A 25,912-nucleotide genomic window follows, 5' to 3' on the forward strand; every position below is an offset into this window, starting at 1 on the left:
AAAACACTGTTTGCTGAGAACAGAAAAAAAACACAAACACTTTGAATTCAGAAATTAAAAATTAATTAAGAAAAGTTATAGTGATTACTGTTGAGGCATTATAATGAATAGGCTACAATCCAGACCGACGTTAAAATGAAAAAACCGTAAATACATAAATACAAAATCAATTTGTATTATTTTGAGAGTTATTTCTTGTGTCTGAAAGTGGTGTGTGCTCTATACACTTTCTTGTCTCAGAGGTCTGAAGCCATCTGAACCAAGGGACAAAGTGCTCTTTGTGAGACCGTGAGTCCAGAGCCATCAAAGAAACACTGATAAACTGGTGGACGATACTGGGACACAATGTCAGCCTTGACTTACACACAATGAGAGCCCTCAATCCAAGATCACATTATTATCAATACAGCAAAGCCCGGACTTGTGTATGCGTGTTTGTTCAGGGAGAGAGAGCGAGAGCGAGAGCGCGCAATCTTGGCACATAAATCTAGCACAATCTCGTCGGTGTTTTAGTGGAGGCTGTGAGGACTGTCGGTTACTGAGGGAAATTCAGAGCATTGTCGGTTTATAATGGCCAAGAGTTTGCTATCAAGACTTTATGACCTCTTTACATGTTTGAAATAAATAAGTGCACGGGCTCTGGAATCACAAGGTCGACGTCACCTTGATCAGAACCAATCACCAATCAGCAGCGTTCACCTGTACGCGTGAACAGGTAACAAACGTCTAGAAGCTCTCGAGCGTTTTCATATTTATCAGTCTTTTAACATCGTCTGTATTCTGGTCGCTTTTTTGATTGTATTACAATTTTGGTTTGATTCAAAGTGTTTGCTTTGAACTGTAGGCTATACTGAAGGATTTTATAGTCTAGCCTATAAACTTTTCCGTAACGGAAATGGACTACTTGATATTTTTTTCGTTTGCTCTGAACTGAATGTGATATTTGGAACATTTTTATATTAAAAAGAAGAAGAAAAAAGTGAAAAAAACTTCAGAAAAAGTAAGGAATTTCTCTCAAACTTGGATAAACCGTTGTGAAGGGAGCATCGTCTCTTCCACGCTTCTTTCGCCATGAATATTTAACTGTCTGCTCAGACTGACGGACCGACTTCAGATTGGGAATATTCTCTGATGAGGATGATGAAGATGAAAGCTGCTGTGCTGCAGATGCTCGCGCTGTGTCTCGCGCTCCGTTCACCTGCGCGCGCTCAGACGGAGGAAGCTAAACATGAAGGTAAATCTGTTTTTACTGTGATGCATTCAGCTGTCTGTAACTAGAAAGAGATTTAAGAGAACAACATAAACATTTGCATTTGAATCTCTAGCATGCTAATGCATTATGCATGTGCTACTTTTATTAAAATTGACACAGTGCACAAATTTGATGCAAGTGTAATAGTAATACTAGAGTGTAATTTGCATGTAAACATTGTGAATATATAATGTAATTTAATTTTAAAGAAGTATTTACAAACAGTATGTTCCCGTATGTTTACACAATACACATCCCAAAATATCCCAAAACAGTGATGTTGCTGTCAGTTATGCATTCAGAAAACCTGTTTCTGCACCATTGTGTCCAAGCAAGATATATGTGTTTATTTTAGACTGTGAGTGTAAAAGGAGAGATTTGTTCCTGTACTAAATCAGTGCTCAGTTCAAATAACAAGTGACTCAACCAGAAGATTTCGATAAACCTGTTCCCTGACTCAACGGCTGTCTTCTGAAAAGAGCGAATCACAGAGGAGTTTGAACTTGTGATGCCAACTGCATCTACTGAATCTCATTAACTACAATTGTGTCTAGATTTTTGGTTTTGCCTAAAGGGTGGCTTTATTCAAAGAGCATCAGAGCAAAATAGTGATCCATCAATATGTGTATGTTTTTATTGTTAATTCCAACCAAATCTTGAATATGTGGTTACATCAATGGTTAAATACAGTATTTTGTAAATTGTGTATGTTCACATAATGAGGAATTATCAGATGCAGGAAGTATCCATGAAGAAAATACTACACAACACAAGGAAATCTGTTTTAGCACACACACACACACATAAACAGAGACAGAGTGAGATCTGATTTGATGCACTGGTTGATCTTTGGCCTCTGCAGTAGTGTTGACTAAGAAGGGTGGAGCACAATGGCATGAACAACAACAGGGTGTGTAGTCCAGGTGATCTCACTGACAACAGGTGAATCTACTGGCCATAGTCGTAATCCCACATCAACTCTCAGGCCAATCTTATTTGATTGTGACCACCTGAATACAACTATAAATCCCTTATCATGCATTTCTTTATTTCTGTCATGACAGTTCTCTAAGAGTTAAGCATGGTTATGTTGGCGCAGTGGATAAGACACATGCCTTTGGTGTGAGAGACCTGGGTTCGAATACACTGTGAGACACCAATGTGTCCCTGAGCAAAACACTTAACCCCTAGCTGTTCCAGAGGCGTGCAACCTCTGACATATATAGCAATTGTAAGTCACTTTGGATAAAAGCATCAGCTAAATGACTAAGTATAATATATACAATGGCGGTGTCAATGTGTTTGGTCTTGGCAGAATAGATCTGCTTCGCTTCTTCTGCTGCTGTGAGCATGTGAGAAATACTTCTGCTGCACATATAACATGAAGTAACCCCCATATAAAGCATACATAAAACTACCCCATGGCAGATCTGTGCAGGTGGAGCTGGGGAAGACGAAGGGTTTCTGAAGTGCGCTGCAACTGCTACAGCAAGCACTAGCCCAATATTTGAATGTTGAGGGACCTTTAACTTTTTCCATGCAATCATAATAAATGTTTAAGTTTTCAAGCTTCGAAAAGGTTCCAAAACCACAATAAAAGTATCATAAAAGCAGTCCGTACAACACATTCACTATATTCCAAGGCAGGTACAGCATTCAGACTGAAATGTAATTTGTTATTTCGTGAAATCTTGGAGTATGGAGTATGTCCATCCCAGCTTTTCTTTCTTTAGTTTTTGAAAGGCTGGGGCGGGGGAACAATGTTCAGTTCATGATTGAATCATTCTTTTGAATCAGATCTTTTCAATGAACTGGTTAGAATGAATCACATTTATGAATCACACTGAAATAATTCTTGTTCATTGTGATTCAGTGTTTTGGTCTCAGTGCTTAGTGTTCAGTGCCCAGTAAAGACTGAAAAACACTACACAATCTTTAAAATCTGCTCATGGCGATTTTTAAATTGTTACAGAGAAAAATTTGGCATCATAAAGTAAACAACGGATGATCACACACAAAAAACTCACAGAGAAACATGTGCCCCATTGCTGGTACACACATGACAGATGAAATATGTGCTCTAAAATTGTCTCAAAATATCAAACATGTTTAATATCCATCAAAAGCATAGAATGATGAAAAATCCAAGCATGTGCAATTCCAAGTATTTAGACTTATCCAAAAATCTGTTCAGTTGTCATGTATTGTCTTCAAGCTGTAAATAGTGATTTCATTTTTGGGTGAACTATCTCTTTAAATGCATTTAACTGTTACCTGTTCTGAAATCAGTATGTAAAGAATTCCACTGTCCTTATTATTAAAACTCATAGTTTCACTGTGAGGCATTTTTATGTTTGTCAATGTCATATTAAACAGTGCAATATGTTTATCTGGCTAGAGGAGTTTTTTGGAATGACTCTGGCGGACAGCATGTACTACAGAATATTGTTCATAGGGACAGACTGACATTGTCATGTTATTTCACAATGAGCTGCTGTGATGCATATGCAAAAAAAAAAAAAAACAGAACAGTAAAAAGTTTGACTGAATATCAGTATAATGTCCTATATGGCTCCACAAAGCATTTTTTGAAAGAATGTATTCAGGAATACCTTTAGAAAAACATACGGTACATGCCATTTACTAATATGTAACATGTGAATGCATAGTTTTCAGATGACCATTGCACATATGTCATACAAAAAGATATATGTCAAAGGTTCTGTGAAGATTACAGCAGTTGTCGACCTTTTGGTATTGTTGTGAAGTGTTGTGAGTGGAGTCTGAAGACGTCAGTATGAGTAGTACAGTGTGTTACAGGCTCCCACACACATACTCAAGACCGCTCCTCCAGGAGTGTTGAATAGATCCACCAGCACAGTGTGTGTAGCCTCTCTGTCTCTTCTGTCGCCTCCACATTCATTGTACATTCATTTATGGAAATACTCAGTTTTGAGCACTGCCAAATTCTTGGTTCACGTCAAAGGATCGTTTGAGTGAACAGTAAACATTCAGGCCCAAATGTAAAAAAAAAAACAAAAAAAAAAACCTTCAATCCTTATGTGGAACCTATTGAAACTTTTATTATCAGATTAAAAACGGATGCCACAGTGTTTAGTACAACTAATGTGACGTTCACGTTAAACTACAATTTAAAAAATACTTTGAAAGTGTCATTTAGGTTGTTAGGCCAACAAGCGACAAAAAGAGAAAACATTTTTTACTTTATAAGAAGGTTATTTGTTTAACATGTTAACTGATGATGAACAATATTTCTTAATGTTAGTTTCTTCATTTTTTAAAAGTTGTATCTGTTAACATTAGTTAATGCACTTTGGACAAACATTGAAAAATTGCATTTTTCTTAACTAATATTAACAAAGGTTAGTAAATAATGTTAAAATATATTGCTCATGGTTAGTTCATGTTAAATAATGAATTCATTAATTAACAAATGAGAGATAAAGTATTACCCAATATTTTGATAGCACCTCAGTGTTTACACTTTTCATAGTTGTAAACCTATGACTGAATTTTATATAGTTATCTATGCATATTAAGATGGGATAAATTATTATTATTAATATTTTTTTTTATTTAATCTTAACTTTCATTTATTATTTCGCGTTTTTTTCAGTAATTAAAAAGTTATCAACACTATGGAATATTATCCTTAACTATTTACTAGTCATTTACTGTGGTTATTGTGTGTAATGCTGCATCCAGGATTGCATGCACACATTCTCACTTACACAAACACGTGTCTTATAAATCAAAATAATTCCTTCTTCTGCCCAGGGAAGAGCAGTAACCTGTAACTTTTAATGGCTTTTAGGTGCAAAACAAAGTCATTAAGCTAGGCATAGTTTCTCTGTGTCTGCATGCCTTCGTGTTGTGTGTTAGCTGACGCTTTAATGACAATAAATGATTCAGACATTAACGTGTAGATCTATGCGTCTTTATGCCTGTGAAAACCAATCAGTCAGGTTTGGATAATCTCTTTGTGACTGTGGCCAAGTTTCTGTTTACCAGGCAGCTAAAGCCGTGTCTGTTGTGTGCCGCTTTAGACCTCCCATGGCTTTTGTTTTTCGTACCTGTCTCTGTACCTGTGATGTGAACCTGATAGCTGAACCTAGCATGTGTGTGTGTGTTTTGTGAGCATTTGTTAAAGTTTGAGCGGGTTCCTACACTTGTTTTCGCGCTCTGGTTGAATGGGAGCATTGTGTCATTGTCTGTACACTTGAGTGCGCAGACTGAGGGCCGTTCACATCCTAACGTTCATGCATTAGCAATGCAGATTATTAAAGTATGAACACACTTCTTATTAAGGGTTAGTTCACCCAAAAATGATAATTCATCTTTTACTCACCCTTATATCATTTACAATATGTTATGAGTTTCTTCTGTTGAGCATAAAAAAGATATTTTGAAATGGTATGGAGAAAAATCTCCATAATTTTCTTTTTCTTTTTAAAGAGTTTTTATCTTAAAAACACAGTTTCGTGTGGTGCAACATCAAAAACATGCATCTAGTGCAAATTTACATAAACAACAACAAAACGTGTTCTGTGTACATAATTTCAAAGTACATAAAATTCATAGAGAAACAGGTAATGTCCTGGCCGAATATTACCAATGCATTTACTGCTACATTTACTAAATTACTTCAAATGTGTAATTACATGTCAGTAACCATGTTTCCAAGACAATAGAATTATGTAAATTATATGTGAATTATAAATAACGTGCAATGATGTTTCGGACAATATTATATTCAGTTTGTACTTAAGTATTTTTTTTTCACAAGAATACTAAAGTATACTTTACTTAAAATTTGAATAATATTTTATTTTCTGCAAGTACAGTTTAAAAAAAAAATAAAAATACTTGTAATATTTGAAGTATACTATGAGTGAACATTCAATACAGTTAAGTGCACTTTTTCACAAGGGGTGTTTTGAAATGTTTCTGGGTTTGTAGTTGTTTGTTTTAGGGCTCCTGTTCTTAGGAACATTGCCGGTGGAATGCAGTGTTACGAGTCCCATTTAAGTGCTTCTGTCAACTTAAACCTACTTGCTTTGAGGTTGCTATTCCATAACGCAGGAGTCCTTATGGAGCTCGTAGTTATGATTCATGTAGTAACTTGAAAAGTCTCTCCTAGGGAACTTCCCCTTTAGAGAAATAGCCTAAATTTATCAAATGAGGCATGTGCTGACATACAGCATGTGTACAGTGTTAAATGACATACAATTAATGTAAATATAGCTCAGATGTTATGTTTCATTAGATATTGCCGAATTTGTGTTTTGGTAGATCTGAGCTCAGTGTGATTACCGGGCTCTTTTTCCTCAAGAGAATAATCTAAGCAAGCAAAAGTTCAATACTTGTACCTTTAAAAACACAAACTTCTGGTTTAACTGATGGTTTGAAGCCTTTTCTGACATTACTGGCCTTACCTGTCTTATTGTGGGCCATAACACCCTGAAGTACAACTCCGGATCTTATCAGTTCAAATTCTAAGTACACGTATCTACAGTATGGGAACTGTGTATATGTTAAAGGAAAGTCTGTATTTTGTACATTCAGGGTTATTATCGTTAATTATAACTTAAATTAAAAATCTTACCCCATTAAAAAAAACATTACTTGAAACAAAATAAATGGTAACTAAAATTATACATTACACACACACATATGTATATATATATATATATATATATATATATATATATATATATATATATATATATATATATATATATATATATATAAACTAATCTTATTTAATTATATTTAATTTTTCTTTTCAATTAGTTTAACTTTATTAAAGTAAAACGAAATAAACTAAAATAATAAAAAAAGATAAAAACGGTCAACAAAATAGTTTGTAGTATATCAGAAATAGTCAAATAAGTCTGCTGTGGACTGTGTTTGCACTGTGTCTGCGTTTACCAAAGGAGAAGTTTGATAAGAACTAAAAGGTTTCTAAATACAGCCTGGACCTACGAGAATCCTTTCTGAAAAGCATACCAACACGATGTCTGATCGACACACCACACCTGTGTGGATGGACCGAACACCTGTTTGTGTTTCGCAAGAGACCTTTAGGCCCATTTGTTGGACTCTGTAATGCTGTTAACAGTTCACAGTATGTGTGTTATCACTAAGTGTCTGTGTTATTTAGTTTTTAGTTCTATTGCAAGAAATGAAGAGATGCATTGCTCTATTTATGAGAATAGACACGCTTCAGCATACCTGCCATTATGGATGTGTGATTTTGTAAACTTATATGCTCTATTTAATCTGTATTTTGATCCTAATGGGTCATAAATTGACCATATTCTCAGAAGAACTCTTTTTTTTTATATATCTGTAAAGGTTTCTGGGGGCATTTCTGAGTACTCTATAAGGGATTTTTTCCCTAGACACCGACCCTCAGTAATGGCTTGTTTTGACCGTGGCAGATTTGAAACCAAAGGCAAAATTTGGAATGCAAAGTAGCTTCACCTCAAACTCCCTTAGACCTCTTTTACCTTTCAGTTTGCCATCGTAAGAAAAACAACAACAGCTGTATGTGTGATATTGTTATCTGAAGATCAGTTTGAGATTTCTTTTGGATTAAATAGGGCATAATGTGCAGTCAGTTAGCCATTATTGTAATTAATGACCCCTGTCAAGTTATTTTTGTGATAATATGTTATTGTTGGTCATTATATTTCTAGTAATTACAAAGCTTCTTACCACATTGATATATAAATGGGCATGAAATATACAATTTTTGCTAAGATTGTGATATAATTAGGTGATTTTTTTGCATTTAATAAGGCATAATGTGCATTCAGTCAATCATTACTGTGAATAATGACCCCTGTTGAATTTTGTTTGCTAATATAGAATCGCTGGTCATTATCCCTCTAATAACAAAGATTTTACCACATAAATATAAATATGGGCATGCAATTTTAAATATTAGCAGAGAACGGAGAGTAATATGATAGATATTATGTATTGAAGCAGTAATTATACAAAAAATATTTGAACATATGTATTTCATGTGTTATATACACTACTGTTCATAAGTGTGGGGACTTATGTAAGTTTTTTTGGGGGGGTGGGGTGGGGTATAATAGTTTCATTCAGCAAGTCTGCATTAAATTGATGAAAAGTGATTGTTTACTGTTAGACATTTATATTGTTACAAAATATCATATTTCAAATCATGTATCATGGTTTCCAGAAACATATTAAGAAATATTTCTTGAGCAGCAAATCAGCATATTAGAAAGATCATGTGACACAAGACTGGAGTAACGATTCTGACAAAATGCAGCTTTGACATCCGGAATATATTTTAAAATATATAAAATATATATTAAAATAGAAAACACTCATCTAAAATTGTTATAATATTTCACAATTTCACTGTATTCTTAATAAATAATTGTAGCTTTGGTAAGAATAAAGAGCACATTTCAAAAACCTGAAAAGTTAAATTGTCGTACATTGTTTTGTTTTACAATAAATTCACTCTTTCTTTCTTTCTCTCTCTTCCTTTGCAGTGTGTACAGGCACACAGAACTTGCTGAGTGTGACGGGAAGCTCTGAGGTCCAGTACAAACTCATGAAACAGATGTACACGGGCTGCAAGATTGTCATAGGCAACCTGGAGATCACGCAGATGGAGCACAACCGCGATTTCTCATTCCTGCAGGTGGGGGAATTAGACCACGTTTTAAAGGATGTAACAAGAGATCGGGCCACTTTTGAATAAAGCACAAGTGTACATGTGCTCACAGCAGTCCAGCCTAACATCTGAGTCTGTATGTCTATTATGCTTCACTTTATGAACATGTAACTCAACTGCTCCTCACAGTCTATCCGTGAGGTGACGGGCTACATCCTCATCGCCATAAACCAGTTCAGACGTTTACCGCTGGAGCAGCTGCGAGTCATCCGAGGGACGTCTCTGTATGAAGATCGCTTCGCTCTCGCCGTCCTCGTCAACTATCAGAAAGACGGAGTGAACGGACTACAGGAGCTGGGCCTCACACACTTGACAGGTGCGCTCACACATACGTGACAGGTGACACATGTGCACCCACAGAAGCACATTCCATCAAAACGCCCACGCAGTTTTCATGGCAACAAGCCTCTGTGGAGGGTGTGGTGTGGAAGAGTGAGTCAACGGACAGGGAAACATTTGTTTATGTGGTTTATTAAAAGAATTCACCCACAAATGAGAATGATCAGATCATAAACCCAAACCTGGACCGACAGATACTTGTGACTGCCTTACAGCTTGTTGAGAATTCCTCTATTATATCGCTCCTCCCGATAAATTCCAGGAGATTGACGTTAGATGGCTACAGTTAGACTAGAGAATGTCCCGACCTGCTTCAGCAAACATAACACATTTAATGTGAAATACAATCCAAGTCGTTTTATCTTTCCATTGTGTGTCTGTGAGTGTGTGAATCAATGAACGTGTTTGTCATTTTTTCCATTGCCCTTCCTTTAACCTCTTGTTAATTCCATTGTGACTCAATGTGCGGAATCAATATGAATGTTGAATCTGAGCAGAGTTTATTCTGTGCTTTATTGGTAATGTTTGATTAGGTTTTTCAATCATTTCTTAGCATGAATATTGGCGTTTGAGCTATAAAATCACACACTAACAATCACCTTACAAAACCATGTGGCATCGACTTTTACACAGTGAAACAACATTAACATGTTCTCAGGAAATTTCAGGAAAACCTGAAATCGTAGAAAACATTTTTTTTTGTAAATTCTCTTTGTTTTTATACAGTATATTATTTTCCTTTTTCTGAGAGTTTAGAGGACAGGTGTCAAGTTTCGACTTCTAGAAAGTACCATTCTGTCTTTGATCTTATCTTGATATAAAAATATTTCTCATATTCATTGTGCTCTGCAGAGATCCTGGAGGGTGGAGTGCAGATCATCCAGAATAAATTCTTGAGCTATGCGCCGCAGATTAACTGGCTAGACATTGTGAAAGACAGCGGGGCAGAAATCATCATTGAAGACAATGGACCAGAACGTAAGGAGACATAAAACTGGCTTTTAACATGCTTTTTTAAATACAAATATTGTGATGTATTGCAATTTCAAATCGCAGTTTTCTATTTTAATATATTTTAATATAAAAATTATTCCTGCGATGCAAAACTGAATTTACAGCATCAATACGCCAGTCTTCAGCGTCACATGATCCCTCAGAAATCATTCTAATATGATTATTCGACACATACATTTTTCTTATTATCAATATTGAAAAAAGTGTTTGCAGCTTATGTTCAAAAGAACTGCATTCATTTGAAATAGAAATATTTTGAAACATTATACATGTTTTTACTGTCAGTTTTGATCAATTCAATGCAGCATTGCTAAATAAAAGAATTAAGTTCTTTAAAAAAAATCGTACTGACCGCAAACTTTGGAATGGTAGCATACATATTTATTATGAATAACTATATATATACACACACACACATATATATATATATATAATTTTATTTTAATTTTTTTTCACTGTAATGTTTTATTTGTTTAAGATATTTGTTTTGAATGTGTGGCTAGCCCAATAAATTTTACGGTCACACTTTATTTTAAAGTCCAATTCTTGCTATAAACAAACCACTAACAATGATTTTGCCTCAATAAACTCCCAGTTTACTGCTTATTAATAGTTAGTAAGGTAGTTGTTAAGTTTAGGTTTGGGGTAGGATTAGAAATGTAGAATATTGTCATGCAGAATAAGTGCTTTATAAGTGTTAATAAACAATCTATTTGTTAATAATAGACATGCTAATAAACAACAAGGTAGTAGTGAGAATTGGCCACTTAAATAAAGTGTTACCGATTTTACTTCGGGTGATGATCTTATGGAAATGTATAAATTATATCTTCTGTTTAGGTCACTGTCATGAGTCTTGCGGGGGTCAGTGTTGGGGTCCTGGAAATGACTCTTGTCAAGTCTGTAAGTCTTTGGAAACACACTCACACACACGTTCTGTATCTCTCTCTCTCACACACATATACACACTTCATGTTTCTCTCTGGTTCTCAGTGACTAAGACAGTGTGCGCACCGCAGTGCAACGGCCGCTGTTTTGGCCGCAGCCCGAGCGAGTGTTGTCACATCGAGTGTGCGGGGGGCTGCACCGGGCCGCTCGACACCAACTGCTTCGTATGTTCAACAAACTTACACCAGATCTTGAACATGTGTTGCACTGACATACCAGATTCATGAATCAAACCTTGCTTGCTTTGACTTGGGGTCTGTGTGTTTACAGGCCTGCAGAAATTTTAACAACTCGGGGTCGTGTGTGCCACAGTGTCCCCAGGCTCTCATCTATAATAAAGACACGTTCAAGCTGGAACCGAATCCTAATGCAAAATACCAGTATGGCACAATATGTGTATCACATTGTCCCAGTAAGTGATTCCTTGGGTTACATGGAGTGCATTTACCTGTAGCTTAGCACTTATTAGCACTTATAATGTCTAAACTGAATATCCCACTCTCCCGACGGGACCTGAATAGGGTTTTTAAAGAACTGATTGTTTAATTCAGTAGTTCGATATCCTGACTTTATACTTACTTGCTCTGTTCTCTTGTATTTTAGCTAACTTTGTTGTAGACGGCAGTTCGTGTGTTAGCAGCTGTCCGGCAGACAAGATGGAGGTGGATAAAAAAGGAGTGAAAAGATGTACGCCGTGTGGGGGTCTCTGTCCGAAAGGTAACATGTTTGCCCAGTTATCTAAATGGGGGCATACCATAGACTTTTGTTGTTTTTACACTACTGATCAAAAGTATGATTATATTCATCATAGTCTCTGCCCACCAAGACTGCATTTATCTGATTAAAAATACAGTAAAATAGAAATTATATTACAATTTGAAATAGCTGTTTTCAATATTAATATGTTTTAATATGAAATGTATTCCTTTATTGCAAACTAAATTGTAAGCATCATTACTTCAGTCTTCAGTATGTATCGGTAAATGTATGTTTTTACAAAAAATATTAAGCAGAAAAAACTTTTTCAACATTGCTAATAATAAGAACCATTATTAATAATTGAGCACCAGTAATCATGCAAAGTAACTGAGCAGCAAATCAGCATATTAGAATGATTTCTGAATGATCATGTGACACTGAAGACTGGAATAATGATGCTGAAAATACAGCTTTGATCACAGGAATTAATTACATTTTAAAGAAAAACATTTACATTTAATTATTCCAAGGTTTTCACCAATATTGTATGTAAAGCTTATCAAAATTACTACCAACTAGCTCCAAAAAGCTTTTTTTTTTTTTTTTGCATTTTTTGAAAAAATATAAACATACTTTCAAAAACTCTAATGACTATAAACTATTTCAATTTGAACAATTCCACATAACATGCTAAAAATCACAATAAAGTTGTCTTTGTCACAAAAGATGAGCTGCATTCTTCTTTCTTAATATCATTATATTATCTTTATATATTCACTGGTCATTGAGAAACATATCCATCTTTGCATGTTCTCTTTCATAACAGCGTTCTCTGTGTTTTTTTCTCTTTGCGCAGCATGTGTTGGCACTTATGCTGGCACTTCCAGAGAGACCGTGGACTCGCAGAACATCGACAGCTTCATAAACTGCACTAAGATTCAGGGCAGCCTGCATTTCCTCATAACAGGAATTAAAGGGTGAGATTAGAGATCACCAGGATTTGAGACGCCGGTGATTGAAATGTTCATGACAACAATTGTAGAGTTCTTCTTTCTTACTCAATCTTGGACAAATTAAACTAGTAAGATAGTGAAAGGTGTTCAAGGAAGTTTAAAAGTGACCCAAATATGGTTGCAATATGCATCACATATCGTTCGGAAATAGTGACCTTTCTCTGCCTTTCTTTCCTCTACAGAGACAGTTATAATAATATTAGTGCTCTTGATCCAAAGAAACTGAAGATCTTCAACACTGTCAGAGAGATCTCAGGTGTGTGTGTGTGTGTGTGTGTATCTTTGCCATTTCTTCTGCCCTTTCTGTACACCATTCAACTTCCCCTTCTGTTCACTTGACAGATATTCTGAGTATTCAGTCTTGGCCTGAAGAGCTGGATACTCTTTCAGTTTTCTCAAATCTAGCAACAATACAGGGAAGAAGTCTGTACAGGTGAGCATACTGCCCATCCTTTGTTTGTTTGTAAGTCTCCTCAGTTCTTAATGCTTAAAGGCATCAGTGTATACAAAGCATTCATGTTATGAGCAGTGCTTGCACTGTTTGTGCTACAGACATTAATTATACCTTAAATCATTCAACTTGTAGTGGAGAGGTGTGTTATCACTTTTCTAAGTGATTTGATGTGACGATAAAAAAAAAAAATCCCTTACTTACACTTAAGTTGGGACCATATGTAGTGTAGGGATCAGAATTTATTGGCTGGCTTTTTTTTTTTTTTACTTTGACCAGTATTCAACAGCCTAGCAGCAAGTTAAACAATTTAGTTCTATTTATATATTATCATAGTATTTAATAATATATAACATTTAATGAAATTACATTTTTTATTACTTTTAAATATTGTTATTTTAAGTTTTCCTCTAAGCAACATTTTTAGTTCTCATGTAAGTTTTGTAAGTTTAAGGTTTTCATTTAATATTTATTTTTATTTTATTTCAGCTTCGTTTCAGTTTATGTAAACAATTTCTAATAGTTTTAGTTGAAGACCTAGCACCACAGCTGTGGTTTTGCATGGAATATCACCACACAGTTACAAAGTTTCTTTGGAAAAGTAAAAAAAATTATAATAAAAAAGTAATTATTATAATAATTACTATATACCTAATAATTATTACTAATAATTATAATCCCAGTATCATTTTTCTAGAAGTTGTGTGACATTAATCATTTATTTTCATACTGCTTTCTTCTCCCCCAGAGGAATAGGCACTAAGAGGTAGGACTGTGTTTAGCTTTTAGCTTGTGCTTTTTTTTCTCTCTCTCTCTTTGCTTGATTGTTCTATATATTTATAAATAAATCATTGAAATCTCATATTTTGCAGTAGTTATAAGTGCTTTACAGTCAGCTCAGTGGTGTGGCATTTTTAAGCTTCAGATTGGTGGTTGGGAATCTTGCATGGAAACATTTCTGTCGATAATAAAAAGTTGATTCACAATGATGATTTTGCCTGAAAACCATGAATGAGGCTCTTGAGATGTTATTTGAATTATATGGATAAAGTCTTCATGAGAATACTTGGGGCAATGCTATTTGTTGAAGGTTGATCTCGTTGTTGCAACTAACCCAACTGCAGCAGTTTTGGATTGAGATTTCAAGAGTCTTAAAGTCAATATGAAATGATGTTCACAACCCATTTTAGTTCTTTATCTGACATACACTATAGTTTGGAGTTAGTCAGATTTTATAATTTTTTTTAGTACTTTTACTCAGCAAGGATGCATTAAATTGATCAAAAGCTACAGTAAAGACATTTATAATGTTACAAAAGATTTCCATTTCAGATAAGTGCTGTTCTTTTGAACGTTCCATTCATCAAAGCATACTGAAAAAGGCAGCAACTGTTTTCAACATTAATAATAAGAAGAAATGTCCCATGTGCATCATGATTCTGAAGGATCATGTGACACTGAAGACTGGAGTAATGATGCTGAAAATACAGCTTTGTTGAATAAATTTAATTTTTAAATATATTAAAATTGTATCTTATATTATATGTTATGTTATAATAGAAAACAGTTATATGTAATACTAATTCACAATATTACAGTTTTAATGCTAAAAATGCAGCCTTGGAGACTTAAACCGCCCCCCCCCCCCCAAAAAAAAACCCAAAACAAAACAAAAAACAACAACACCAACTTTGAATGGTAAATCTGAACACAATTATTAATTCTAAAAATAATTAAAAATAAAGAACCATAACTCACTTACTGATGTATTTCTGAATGAATTACATTTTTGCATTTATCTTCTTAACATACATTAATAGATTAATAGATTGTGTATAATAAAAACAGCAACTTGAATAAAAAAATTGAAATGGGTCAGATAATTTCATGTTGACTTTAAAGAGTTAGTTCACCCAAAAATCTAAATTATGTCCGAAGATGAACGGAGGTCTTAAGGGTTTGGAACGACACGAGGGTGATTCATTAATGACATAATTTAGATTTTTGGGGGAATTAACCCTTTAAGAACAATGCAATTTCATTTGTCTTTTTTTTTTTTAAATGACCTTTTCACATTTTATCTCTCAGAGTTCACGCACTTTTGGTGATGAAGATTCCTACCTTGAAGTCCCTTGGTCTCCGCTCACTGAAGCGGATCGGTGACGGAGGCATCTACATCACAGGAAACAAACAGCTCTGCTATCATCACACTGTTAACTGGACACGTCTGTTTGGGAGCGGCCCTCGGGCCCAGCGGCGCCAGAAACCCCTCGACATCAAGGACAACCACCCACAAGAGCAATGCAGTGAGCACATATGCTGTACTACCAAGATCTTTCAAATGGACTAGCTATGGGTTGTTATTGAGAAGTGGTTTTAAAGGGATAGTTCACCCCAAAATGAAAACTTAAACTCACTTAAACACAAAGGTAGATATTTTGAGTTTCAGTTCCCATTGATAAAAAATACAATGGAAGTGCTTGATGAGCTTCAAAAAACATTATTTAGTTAACTTTTTTTTGGGGGGTGGACTGTCCCTTTAATTCTGACAGTGGCATCAATTTAAAGACACAACTTCTCTTGAAGAGGGTTCCACAGTATGTTGCATATTACATGTAAAACAAAAACATTTAAAAACATATCATTATTCATTATTGCTGGTTAACAATTCATTATTGCTGTGTGCAGTTGAAGAAGGGCATGTGTGTGATCCCCTGTGCTCATCTGAGGGCTGCTGGGGTCCGGGACCCGATCAGTGTGTGTCTTGCAAGAACTACAGCAGAGGAGGAACATGTGTACCACAATGCAACTTCCTGTCAGGGTCAGTATAGGACAATGACTGTGTCTCATTCTGCTCTCCAGTTCCAGATTCTTCTTATTATTATTTGTTATTTACATGCATCTATATTGTAGCAGTGTATGATATGTGCTCGTAACTAGGATGCAAGTTTAATGTGCAAATCTTGTGCAATTAATTGTGTTGAAAATAACATTAAAACAATATATATATAATGAATGATTTAATGACTGAAACAGTGACTTGTCGCCACATACCGGTGGTTTTAGTGTCAGTGTATCATTTATAAAAAACATTTCTTATTTCAATATTTTTTATATGTAATATTTATTAAAAAAAAACATGGATATGCATTTATTATCATGTTGACCGCTAGACATTCCCAGTGTATTCATATATTGAGCAGCACTGGAATGAATTTACAACTGAAATAGTGCTAAGAGCTGCACTCCCAGGCAGTGAACAAGGGAGTGGACCGAGACACACCCAGTGTGTGCTTTTTAAATATGTGTGCTGTAGAAAAGGAAACAATATAGCGTATGATTTAGTACCATGAGAAATGCAGGATATTTTCAGACCCCTGAATCATCTCTTTTACTCTCTACAGTGAAAAACGTGAGTTTGCTGGAATTAAAAAAGAGTGTATGCCGTGTCATCAAGAGTGTGCCGTGCAGGACGGGACACACACCTGCAAAGGACCGGTAATCTATTGTTCTCTGAAAGAATATCAGTCATTGCTTGCACGGATTGTTTGATTTATGAAATAATCTCTCTTTTTTATTCTTCTTGCAGGGTGCTAATGATTGTGCAGCCTGTGCACATTTGCAGGACGGGCCGTACTGTGTGTCCTCATGTCCAGAGGGGGTCCAGGGGGAGAATGGACTCATCATTTATAAGTTCTCCAATAGCCAGCATAAATGCCAACCATGCCATGCCAACTGCACCCTAGGGTGAGAAAGCTCAGAATGTCAAAATATTGTAATATTTGAAATAATTTTAATATAAATTAAGTGTATAAAATGCACATATTTTATGCACACTTTAGTTTGCACTTATTCACATTTTTTTTACAAAAAAAATCATATTGCTTGTGGGGGATAAAATAAAATAAAAAATAAAAAAATACAGTAAATGAGGACCTCGGAACTCTATTTTTGAACTATGAAATATAAATTTTTTTATAAGTATGAGATGTAACGGCCTGTTTATTCCTCACAAACATAAATGTACACAACCATTCAGAAGTTTGAGTTTAATAAGATTTTTTTAGAATCCCCCCAGCATGAATTTTCAGCATCATTACTTCAGTCTTTAGTGTCACATGATCCTTCAGAAATCATTCTAATATCCTGATCTGTTGCTCAGGAAATATTATAATCAATGTTAAAAAAACAGTTGTGCTTCTTAACAGTTTTGCAGATACTTTCTAAGCGTCAGTAGAAAGTAAAAAAAAAAACTGCATTTATTTGATATAGGAATCTTCTGATTATTAAAATTATAAATGTCTTCATTCATCTTTGCTGTAAAGTATTCATTTGTTTCAAAGAATATTAAAAGTATAAATTTCTTTAAAAACTTTTGAACAGTAATGTATATCAGTTGTAATGGAAAATGCATGATATTATTGAAATATTTTAGCAAATTAATAAAAGATGCATTTTGTATGTCTTCTGTCTCAGATGTTTGGGTCCAGGTCAGAATGATTGTGTGGATTCGCCCAGGAGAGAAGTTGTGTAAGTGTCTCCTCCTGCTGGTGTGATCGGTCACCTGCAGCTCCCTGTCTGTGTGTCTCATTGTGCATTTCGTGTTTCAGGTTGCCGGTGACAGCAATAGTGCTGAGTGTTATATCCTGTGTGCTGGTCGCATTCTCAGTGTTTGTGCTGACCGTTCTTTATCGCAGAAGTGTTTCCATCCGCAGAAAACGTGCCATGAGGAGATATCTGCAGCGTGAGGAGGTGTGTGCAGACATATATTCAAAAATACATTCAGAAAATGGAATTCATTGCATTGAAGTTTTTTAAGGTTTAAAATGTGTTTAGAGTTTCGAACCACTGGATCCAGGAGAAAAAGGCACTAAAGTTCATGCACGCATTCTGAGAGGGTCTGAACTACGAAAGATCAAATCTCTGGGCACTGGAGTGTTCGGCTCTGTGCACAAGGTACTTACAAGCTCTGATGTCATTACATGAGCTCATACTGAAACCTGACAATAGCTCATATCACTTCCTGAAGCACTTCCTCCAGGTGTTCTCCTAATACACTGTTTTCTTTCTTTCTTTGACTCACTTATTCTGTTTCTTTATCCATATTTCATTTGTTTCTTCACAGGGACTTTGGATACCAGAGGGAGACACTGTAAAGATCCCAGTGGCTATCAAGACTATTCAAGACCGTACAGGACGACAGACCTTTCAGGAAATTACAGATGTAAGACACGCGCACACACACACACACACACACACACACACACACACACATACAGATATTGCTTATATACACTAATAATATTCAATATACATATTCTTTGTTTTAGTTTTTTATCAAATACACATATTTTTATGCATTTTGTTTTTACTCATGATAAGTGATTATTCAAAAGCTTTTCTAAAAAAAATTCAGTTTGCCTGATGGGCGATAAATTAATAAATCACACAGATTTAGAATAAATGTGGAGCTTTACAAATATTTTGATGTTCTGTTTTAATTAATGCTTTGATACTGCAAAGATCAAAGGTGACAGTAAATACATTTATAATGTTACTAAAGATTGCTATTTTAAATAAATTGTGTTTATTGGAACTTTCTGTTCAGTTACATGATTAATTCACCCAAAAAGGAAAATTAGCCCATAAATGACCTCAAGGCATCCTAGGCGTATATGACTTTGTTCTTTCAGACGAATTCAGTCAGAGTTATATTAAAAATAGCCTTGATCTTTCAAGCTGTTGCAGTGCATCAGTCCAAAAGAATTGAAATAAAAAGTGCACATCCACAATAAAAAGTGTCTCACATGGCTCCAGGGGTGAACAAAGGCCTCCTGTAGCAAATTGATGCATTTTTATAAGAAAAATATCCATATTCAAAACATAATAGTCACTTTAATGTAGCTTGCGCCAACAGTTAAATATCAAGCAGAACGACTATTTTAATAGAAATCTGTAAAATAATTTGTAATAATATTTAACAATATTGCTGTTTTTACTGTAGTTTTGATCAAATAAATGCAGCCTTGGTTAGCTAAAGAGACTTCTTTAAAAAAAAAATGTGTCCTGACCTCAAATTTTATAATGTGATAATAAATGAACACAATTACTGTTAGTTTCAGTTCAGTTCAGTTCATTTCCTTTTTGTTTGTACATAGTGGCTTTTAGAAGTTTTAAATTCGAAACGCATGAATAATAATTTGTATTGCTCTGGAAGAATGTTAACCATTCATTAATACATTTACAAGACAACCAGATAAAAACATTTTAAAAAAATGCCCACATACAAAATGACATTCTGAAAGACTTCTTTCTCTCTCTTGCAGCATATGTTGGCTATGGGGAGTCTGGACCACCCGTACATAGTGCGGCTCTTAGGCATCTGTCCCGGGCCCAGTCTGCAGCTGGTGACTCAGCTCAGCCCCCAGGGGTCTTTGCTGGAGCACATCCGGCAGCGCAGAGAGAGCCTCAACCCTCAGAGACTGCTCAACTGGTGTGTGCAGATTGCCAAGGTGAGAGGGACATAAAGTGTGTTTTGTGGTAGTTGGATCATTTCAAGCCCACTTAAACAATTAAAGTCTTTCCTTGCTTGCTCCCTCCTAGGGTATGTACTATCTAGAGGAGCAGCGAATGGTCCACAGGAACCTGGCTGCCCGCAACATCCTGCTCAAGAGCGACTTTATTGTTCAAATAGCCGATTATGGCATCGCTGACCTCCTGTACCCTGATGACAAGAAATACTTCTTCAATGAAATTAAGGTAAAGCCGATCAAGTTATACTATCAGTCGAAAGTTTGAAATAATAGAGATTTTTCAATGTTTTTGAAAGAAGTCTTTGCCTGATCAAAACTAGAGTAAAAACTGTAATATTCAGTGTCGCAGAAATCATTCTAATGTGCTGATATGCTGTTCAAAACATTTTTTTATTATCATCAATGTTGTAAACAGCTGTGCTTCTTCATAGTTTTGTGGAACTATGAAAAACTAATAAAATTAGGGTAAGAAAGAATATACTTTAATTCAACAAGATCGCACCGAATTGATTAAAAGTGACAGAAAACATAATTATAGCATTACAAAATATTTGTAACATTTCTGTTTTAATTCAATCCGGTTCTTTTGAACTTTCTGTTCATTAAAGAATCCAGAAAATAAAAAATCAATATTGAAAATAATAATAATAAAAGTTTTTTGAGCAAATCAGCATATTAGAATGTTACACTGAAGACTGGAGTAATAATAACAGGAATATATTACATTTTAAAGTATATCAAAATAGAAATTGTTATTTTAAATTGTGATGATATTTAACAATATTGCTGTTTTTACAGTGATTTAATAAAAAAAGTGACCTTCCAAAACAATAATAAAAGGAAAAAATATTCCAAAATGCTAATGTATTTCAAAGCAGTTCTTCAACCAGTAACCGTGCCTCTGACATTTTATAATGTTTGCAATTTCTAGACACCAATTAAGTGGATGGCCCTCGAAAGCATCTTGTTTCGTAGATACACACACCAGAGTGATGTATGGAGTTATGGTGAGTCCATGTGTTGCATGGTAAAGTGTTACTATAAAACACTGCACTCTGAAGCTGATGATTCAATTAGAGGTCACTCTATCTGTAGGTGTGACTGTCTGGGAAATGATGTCATATGGGGCGGAGCCATACTCTTCTATGCGGCCACAAGAAGTACCCGATCTGTTAGAGAAAGGGGAACGTCTCTCTCAACCTCAGATCTGCACCATCGATGTCTACATGGTCATGGTCAAATGTGAGTCCAGTCTTCTTATAGCCCATAATGCAATGTGGCAGTGATCCTGTGCTTCTGAACATATATGAATATATATATATATATATATATATATATATATATATATATATATATATATATATATATATATATATAGATAGATAGATAGATAGATAGCTTCAATACATTTTTTTAATTCTGTTTTAATTCTGTTTTAATAATTTTAGTACTTTAACTGTAAACTGCATGTCACCGGGCCCCTCGGTGGGCCCCCTACATTTACTTCACTATATTACAATTAAATCCTAATCTAATCATGACAAACTATATATCGTTGGAAAGGTCTAAGACTCCTAAATAGATATTTTACCAATCTTTTTTGTAAATATTATGTAGGAGAAGTAATAGATTAATTCATGGCAAGAGTGCACCTCAAAAATCTACATCATAACAGGAGTTTTGACTTTTGTCAACAAAAAAAAATGTTCTTTGTTGTCTTTTTCTCCATCACACTTTAGAAATCATCAGGAATTATATATCTCTTGAAAACTTAAAATCTTAAAATTCATCCTTTGAAACTAATTTTAAAATCAAATTTTGCATTATAATGAAAAAGGTACATCAAAATCATATTACAAAATGTTTTCAGTCATGAATTATAAAAATGTAGGTTTGGATCATGCACTTTCAAGTCTATGTTGAAAAATGTGATTGACAGTTAAGAGGTTAACTTATTCTATTTCAATCAGTTGCAAAGCAGCATTTACAAATGTTTAGTTAAGTTTAAATATAACTTAACATTTAAAACTGAATATTTATTAAATATATTTTAGATGAATAATTTAGAAATACAATTTAATAAAAATATTTTAATAATAATAATATGCTTGTGCATGCTTTAAAAACATGAATAATTTAACAAATACTTGAGATTCCTAAATTCACTTTAAGCATTTATTATTCATTTTCACGTGTAACATATGAATAAATTTATTTTTTTTATGTATTTGACAAAAAAATCATATATATATATATATATATATATATATATATATATATATATATATATATATATATATATATATATGTGTGTATATTCGTTGCTTATTTTAACAGGTTGGATGATTGATGAAAATGTTCGGCCAACTTTCAAGGAGCTAGCCAATGAGTTCACCCGAATGGCCAGAGACCCGTCCCGATATCTCGTCATCACAGTATGTCAAACTAACAGAGTACTTCATCATTTGCCTGTCACGGTCAAGCTGGATCTGTTTTGGATGACTGTTGTTAATTGATGTTCCACCACTAAAGGAGGAGGCCAGAGCCCCTGACCCGGCCTCAGATGAGTCCCATCAGAGAGGAACTGAGTTGGACATTCTAGGGGTGGCGCTGGAGGACCACGAGGATGAAGTCTTGGAAGACACCACAGACATGCCTCGCTATATAACACCAGCCAGAAGTTTCTCTAGATTGCGTATAGATTCTCATCGGGTGCGTTTTATAATATTGCTCATAATTAATATGTGGTTTGAACTACTCTGTGAATAATGAATTAATGAGCAACATATCTTTTTGACACTTCCAGTCAAGTCTGACTCCATCTAATATCGCTGGATATCTTCCAATGACCCCTGGTCTGGAGAGCTCAGTACAGGTGAGCTGTCAATCACGTCTAAAGCTCATTTCAGTGTTAGGCCATCCATATTTTTAAAACTACTTTGATGTGTTGTGAAATTTAATATTGGAGGAGTATTGAACATGAGACACATATTTAAGGGCATATGGCTTAATATATACCTTATAATCTCTATATTGTCTTCCATTTTGCTGTAGACGGGATGGGCATCTCGGGCCCGTCTCGACTCTGGATGCACTGTTTCGGAGAGCTCGGAGGGACGGGGAACTGCGGTGGAAATGGAGATGAACGAGGACATGTCTTGGGTTGGCAGCATGAGGAGGGTCAAACATCGTGAGGACAGCGCTTATATGTCTCAGCGGGAAAGCCTTTTAGGACCTCCGGAAACAACCTCCACAGGGACTCCAGGAGAAGAAGACCAAAATGAATATGTGTTGCCTGGGTTTGGTGAAAGTCCAGAGAAAGGTGAGGTTAAGCAAATTAGAGCAGGACGTGTGTGATAACTTTATGCAAAATGTTGAACCTCAGAAGGTACTGTGATGCAAGAATGAAAAATCTGTGAAAGCCTGTTTCTGCCTTCATAGAAAATTTTTTTTTTTAAAGTAATTATGAGATCATATTTAAAATAATACATACATTTACATTGTGAGATATATATTTACAATTATGAAATACACTAGTAGTCTAAATGTGAAATAGTTAAGATTTTTTTAAACATTTTTGAGAGACGTCTCTCATGTTCACCAAGGCTTCATTTACTTAAAATAATAAAAACAGTGATATTGTGAAATTTTATTACATTTTAAAATAACTGTTATCTATTTTGAAATATTATAAATTCTGATTTGATGCTTAAACATTTTTTATTATTATCTCTGTTAAAAAAGGATTTCATTTTTATTCAAAAATGTGTCCATATATATATTTAATGTTAGATATTTTTTAATGTATATATTTATTTATTGTGTTATATATTTATCGTTTTTACATTATTTTATATCTAAAATTCCATTTTAAAATATATTAAAATAGAAAAAAAAAATCTAAATTGTAATAATATTTCACAACACTGTTTTTACTGTAATTTTGATAAAACAAATACAGCATTTGCGAACATATAGAGGCTTATTTCAAAAACATAAAAAATCTTGAGAAAAACATCAATGACATCAAATTTGAAAATCTAAGAAAGTTGCAGTCGCAATCAGTAATTATATTTTATCGCCTTCCATAAGTATGAGTACCTAACACATTTCATTTATTTTATTTAGAAACTCTGTTCACATCATCACGTGCAAAACGTTCTCAAAGAAGAATCTCAAGAGGTCATTCTGGAGACTTTTTGGAGGCCCACAGTGTTGCGGGTGAAGAATACGAGTATATGAACAATCCGACCCTCTCTCTCGGGCATATACCAGGGCAGCTTAAAGATTACAATCAGCGACTGCCACGCAACCGCAGCGCCTCCTTCAACCCCGCCGGCTTTTACAACAATCACAAATCTCTAGGGTCCAGCAGCAGGCCCAGTAAGAGATCATCGATCGAGGGCTCAGAAAGTAGCGGAGGTCTCTCCCAGTCCTCGACTGACCAAAGGAGTCACAGCGATGGCGATTTCCTCTCCAGTGAAACAGAGTACACCGACGGCGATCTGGATCTCCAGGGGGTTCAGTACGAGTACATGGACATCCGTGGTGGTGCAGGACCACCATCCAACATGGTGCTCAAAGTTCACCTCCCAAGACCGGTTTCCCATCCTCCTCTCAGAAGATCGCCACAAGACGATGAAGACGAATATGTGGAGGAAGACTATCAGTACACTAATCACCAGCCTCGGCTGAGGAACTCACTCAGGGTTCAGGGGTTAATGCAAGGGGAAGGAGAGGAAGATGAATATGAGGATATGGACTCATTGGCTGCAGGTGGAGCATCGGCAGCTGAATACCAGAATCTGGACGGAGAAGATGAGGAGAGTGATGGGCTGACGGACGAACCCCGGAACCTGGGCCCGGGAAAGTATTTAAAAGTACATGCAGGGATGGAACATAAAGCTTTTGATAACCCTGACTATTGGCACAGCAGGTCGTTTCACAAAGCCAATGCTGTCCGCACGTAGAAATGGAGAATAGCTTGAAGGAACTTGATGCAAACGAATAAATGCAAGTTGAACTTTCTTCAGTGACCAGCGTTCAGGATATTATTCAAAAATGCACTTCTTACTGGAATAAATCCAGAGAAAAACTGAGGCAATCTTGAAAAAATAAATGTATTTTGATCGCAAAATGTATTCTTGGTGTAAAAAAAAAAATGTGGCATTATGGTTAAAATACATTGAAACAAGAGCAGCTTTGTTCTTTTTTTTTTACTATGGTGGAGGTACCAGAATGACCAGATTCATGAGCTACACATTGAATGGGAAGATATTTACATCTATGTATGTGTGTGGTTACCTAAAATGTTCTGTTCCTGCTAAGTTTGTGTAACTCATCGAGAGAAGCCATAATTTTGCTGTTGTGAGTGTTCATCTTAAATATCTGTTATTTAGTGTGTTCATGAAGTGCCCAGTTCAGTCAGCAGCTGTTACTGCCACACCACTCTGCATCTGCTCAGATTGCACTCAAGTTATTTCACAAAAGTATCATTTTTCGAAAGAACTCATTTCGAAATATCTAATATGAGGTATTTACATTTGGAGTCAGTTGAATAGCATATTGATTGAATTTGGGTAAAGTCCTTTTTGATGTCTTTGAGGTGTTTGTTGTCCATGCCTTCTGAACAAATAATGAAGTACTTGTATTATGTTTCAAATGAAATGGCCAGTAAACAAGCTTTTATAACAAACTGTAGTTTTGTACACACATATCAAACTAAAGTATTTTCTCCACTTTGTAACGGTTTGAAATTATATTTTGGTTTTATCGTACACTTTCAATAAAATATTCCTATGTAAAGCTGAACTAAACTTTTGAAACCTTTAGGTTCTCTCATACTCACACCCTTTTATTCTGCTTTGTGTGTGTGTGTGTGTGTGTGTGTGTGTCTCAATATATATATACTAGGAAGCT

At 35.1% G+C, this 25,912-nt stretch overlaps 1 protein-coding gene across 2 annotated transcripts; it reads left to right on the forward strand.

The window, feature by feature from the left end:
* The first annotated feature begins 508 nt into the window (after positions 1 to 508).
* LOC128015360 (receptor tyrosine-protein kinase erbB-3) lies at positions 509 to 25,809 on the forward strand. 2 transcript variants are annotated; one of them, XM_052599125.1, is made up of 29 exons: positions 509 to 1,234; positions 8,812 to 8,963; positions 9,126 to 9,312; positions 10,188 to 10,313; positions 11,190 to 11,252; positions 11,343 to 11,461; positions 11,568 to 11,709; positions 11,901 to 12,014; positions 12,853 to 12,973; positions 13,192 to 13,265; positions 13,352 to 13,442; positions 14,209 to 14,226; positions 15,549 to 15,766; positions 16,149 to 16,281; positions 16,865 to 16,958; positions 17,050 to 17,207; positions 17,937 to 17,990; positions 18,071 to 18,212; positions 18,297 to 18,416; positions 18,586 to 18,684; positions 19,787 to 19,972; positions 20,064 to 20,219; positions 20,925 to 21,000; positions 21,089 to 21,235; positions 22,331 to 22,428; positions 22,526 to 22,705; positions 22,800 to 22,868; positions 23,048 to 23,315; positions 24,122 to 25,809. In XM_052599125.1, exons 1-29 carry the CDS (start codon positions 1,132 to 1,134, stop codon positions 24,961 to 24,963), a joined length of 4,350 nt encoding a protein of 1,449 aa, XP_052455085.1. In that variant the 5' UTR covers positions 509 to 1,131; the 3' UTR covers positions 24,964 to 25,809. The 2 variants fall into 2 exon arrangements, with proteins under 2 accessions (XP_052455085.1, XP_052455086.1); XM_052599126.1 differs by lacking the exon at positions 14,209 to 14,226.
* Positions 25,810 to 25,912: the final 103 nt, after the last annotated feature.

The sequence above is a fragment of the Carassius gibelio genome, chromosome A6, assembly GCF_023724105.1.
Source record: "Carassius gibelio isolate Cgi1373 ecotype wild population from Czech Republic chromosome A6, carGib1.2-hapl.c, whole genome shotgun sequence".
NCBI lineage: Eukaryota > Metazoa > Chordata > Actinopteri > Cypriniformes > Cyprinidae > Carassius > Carassius gibelio.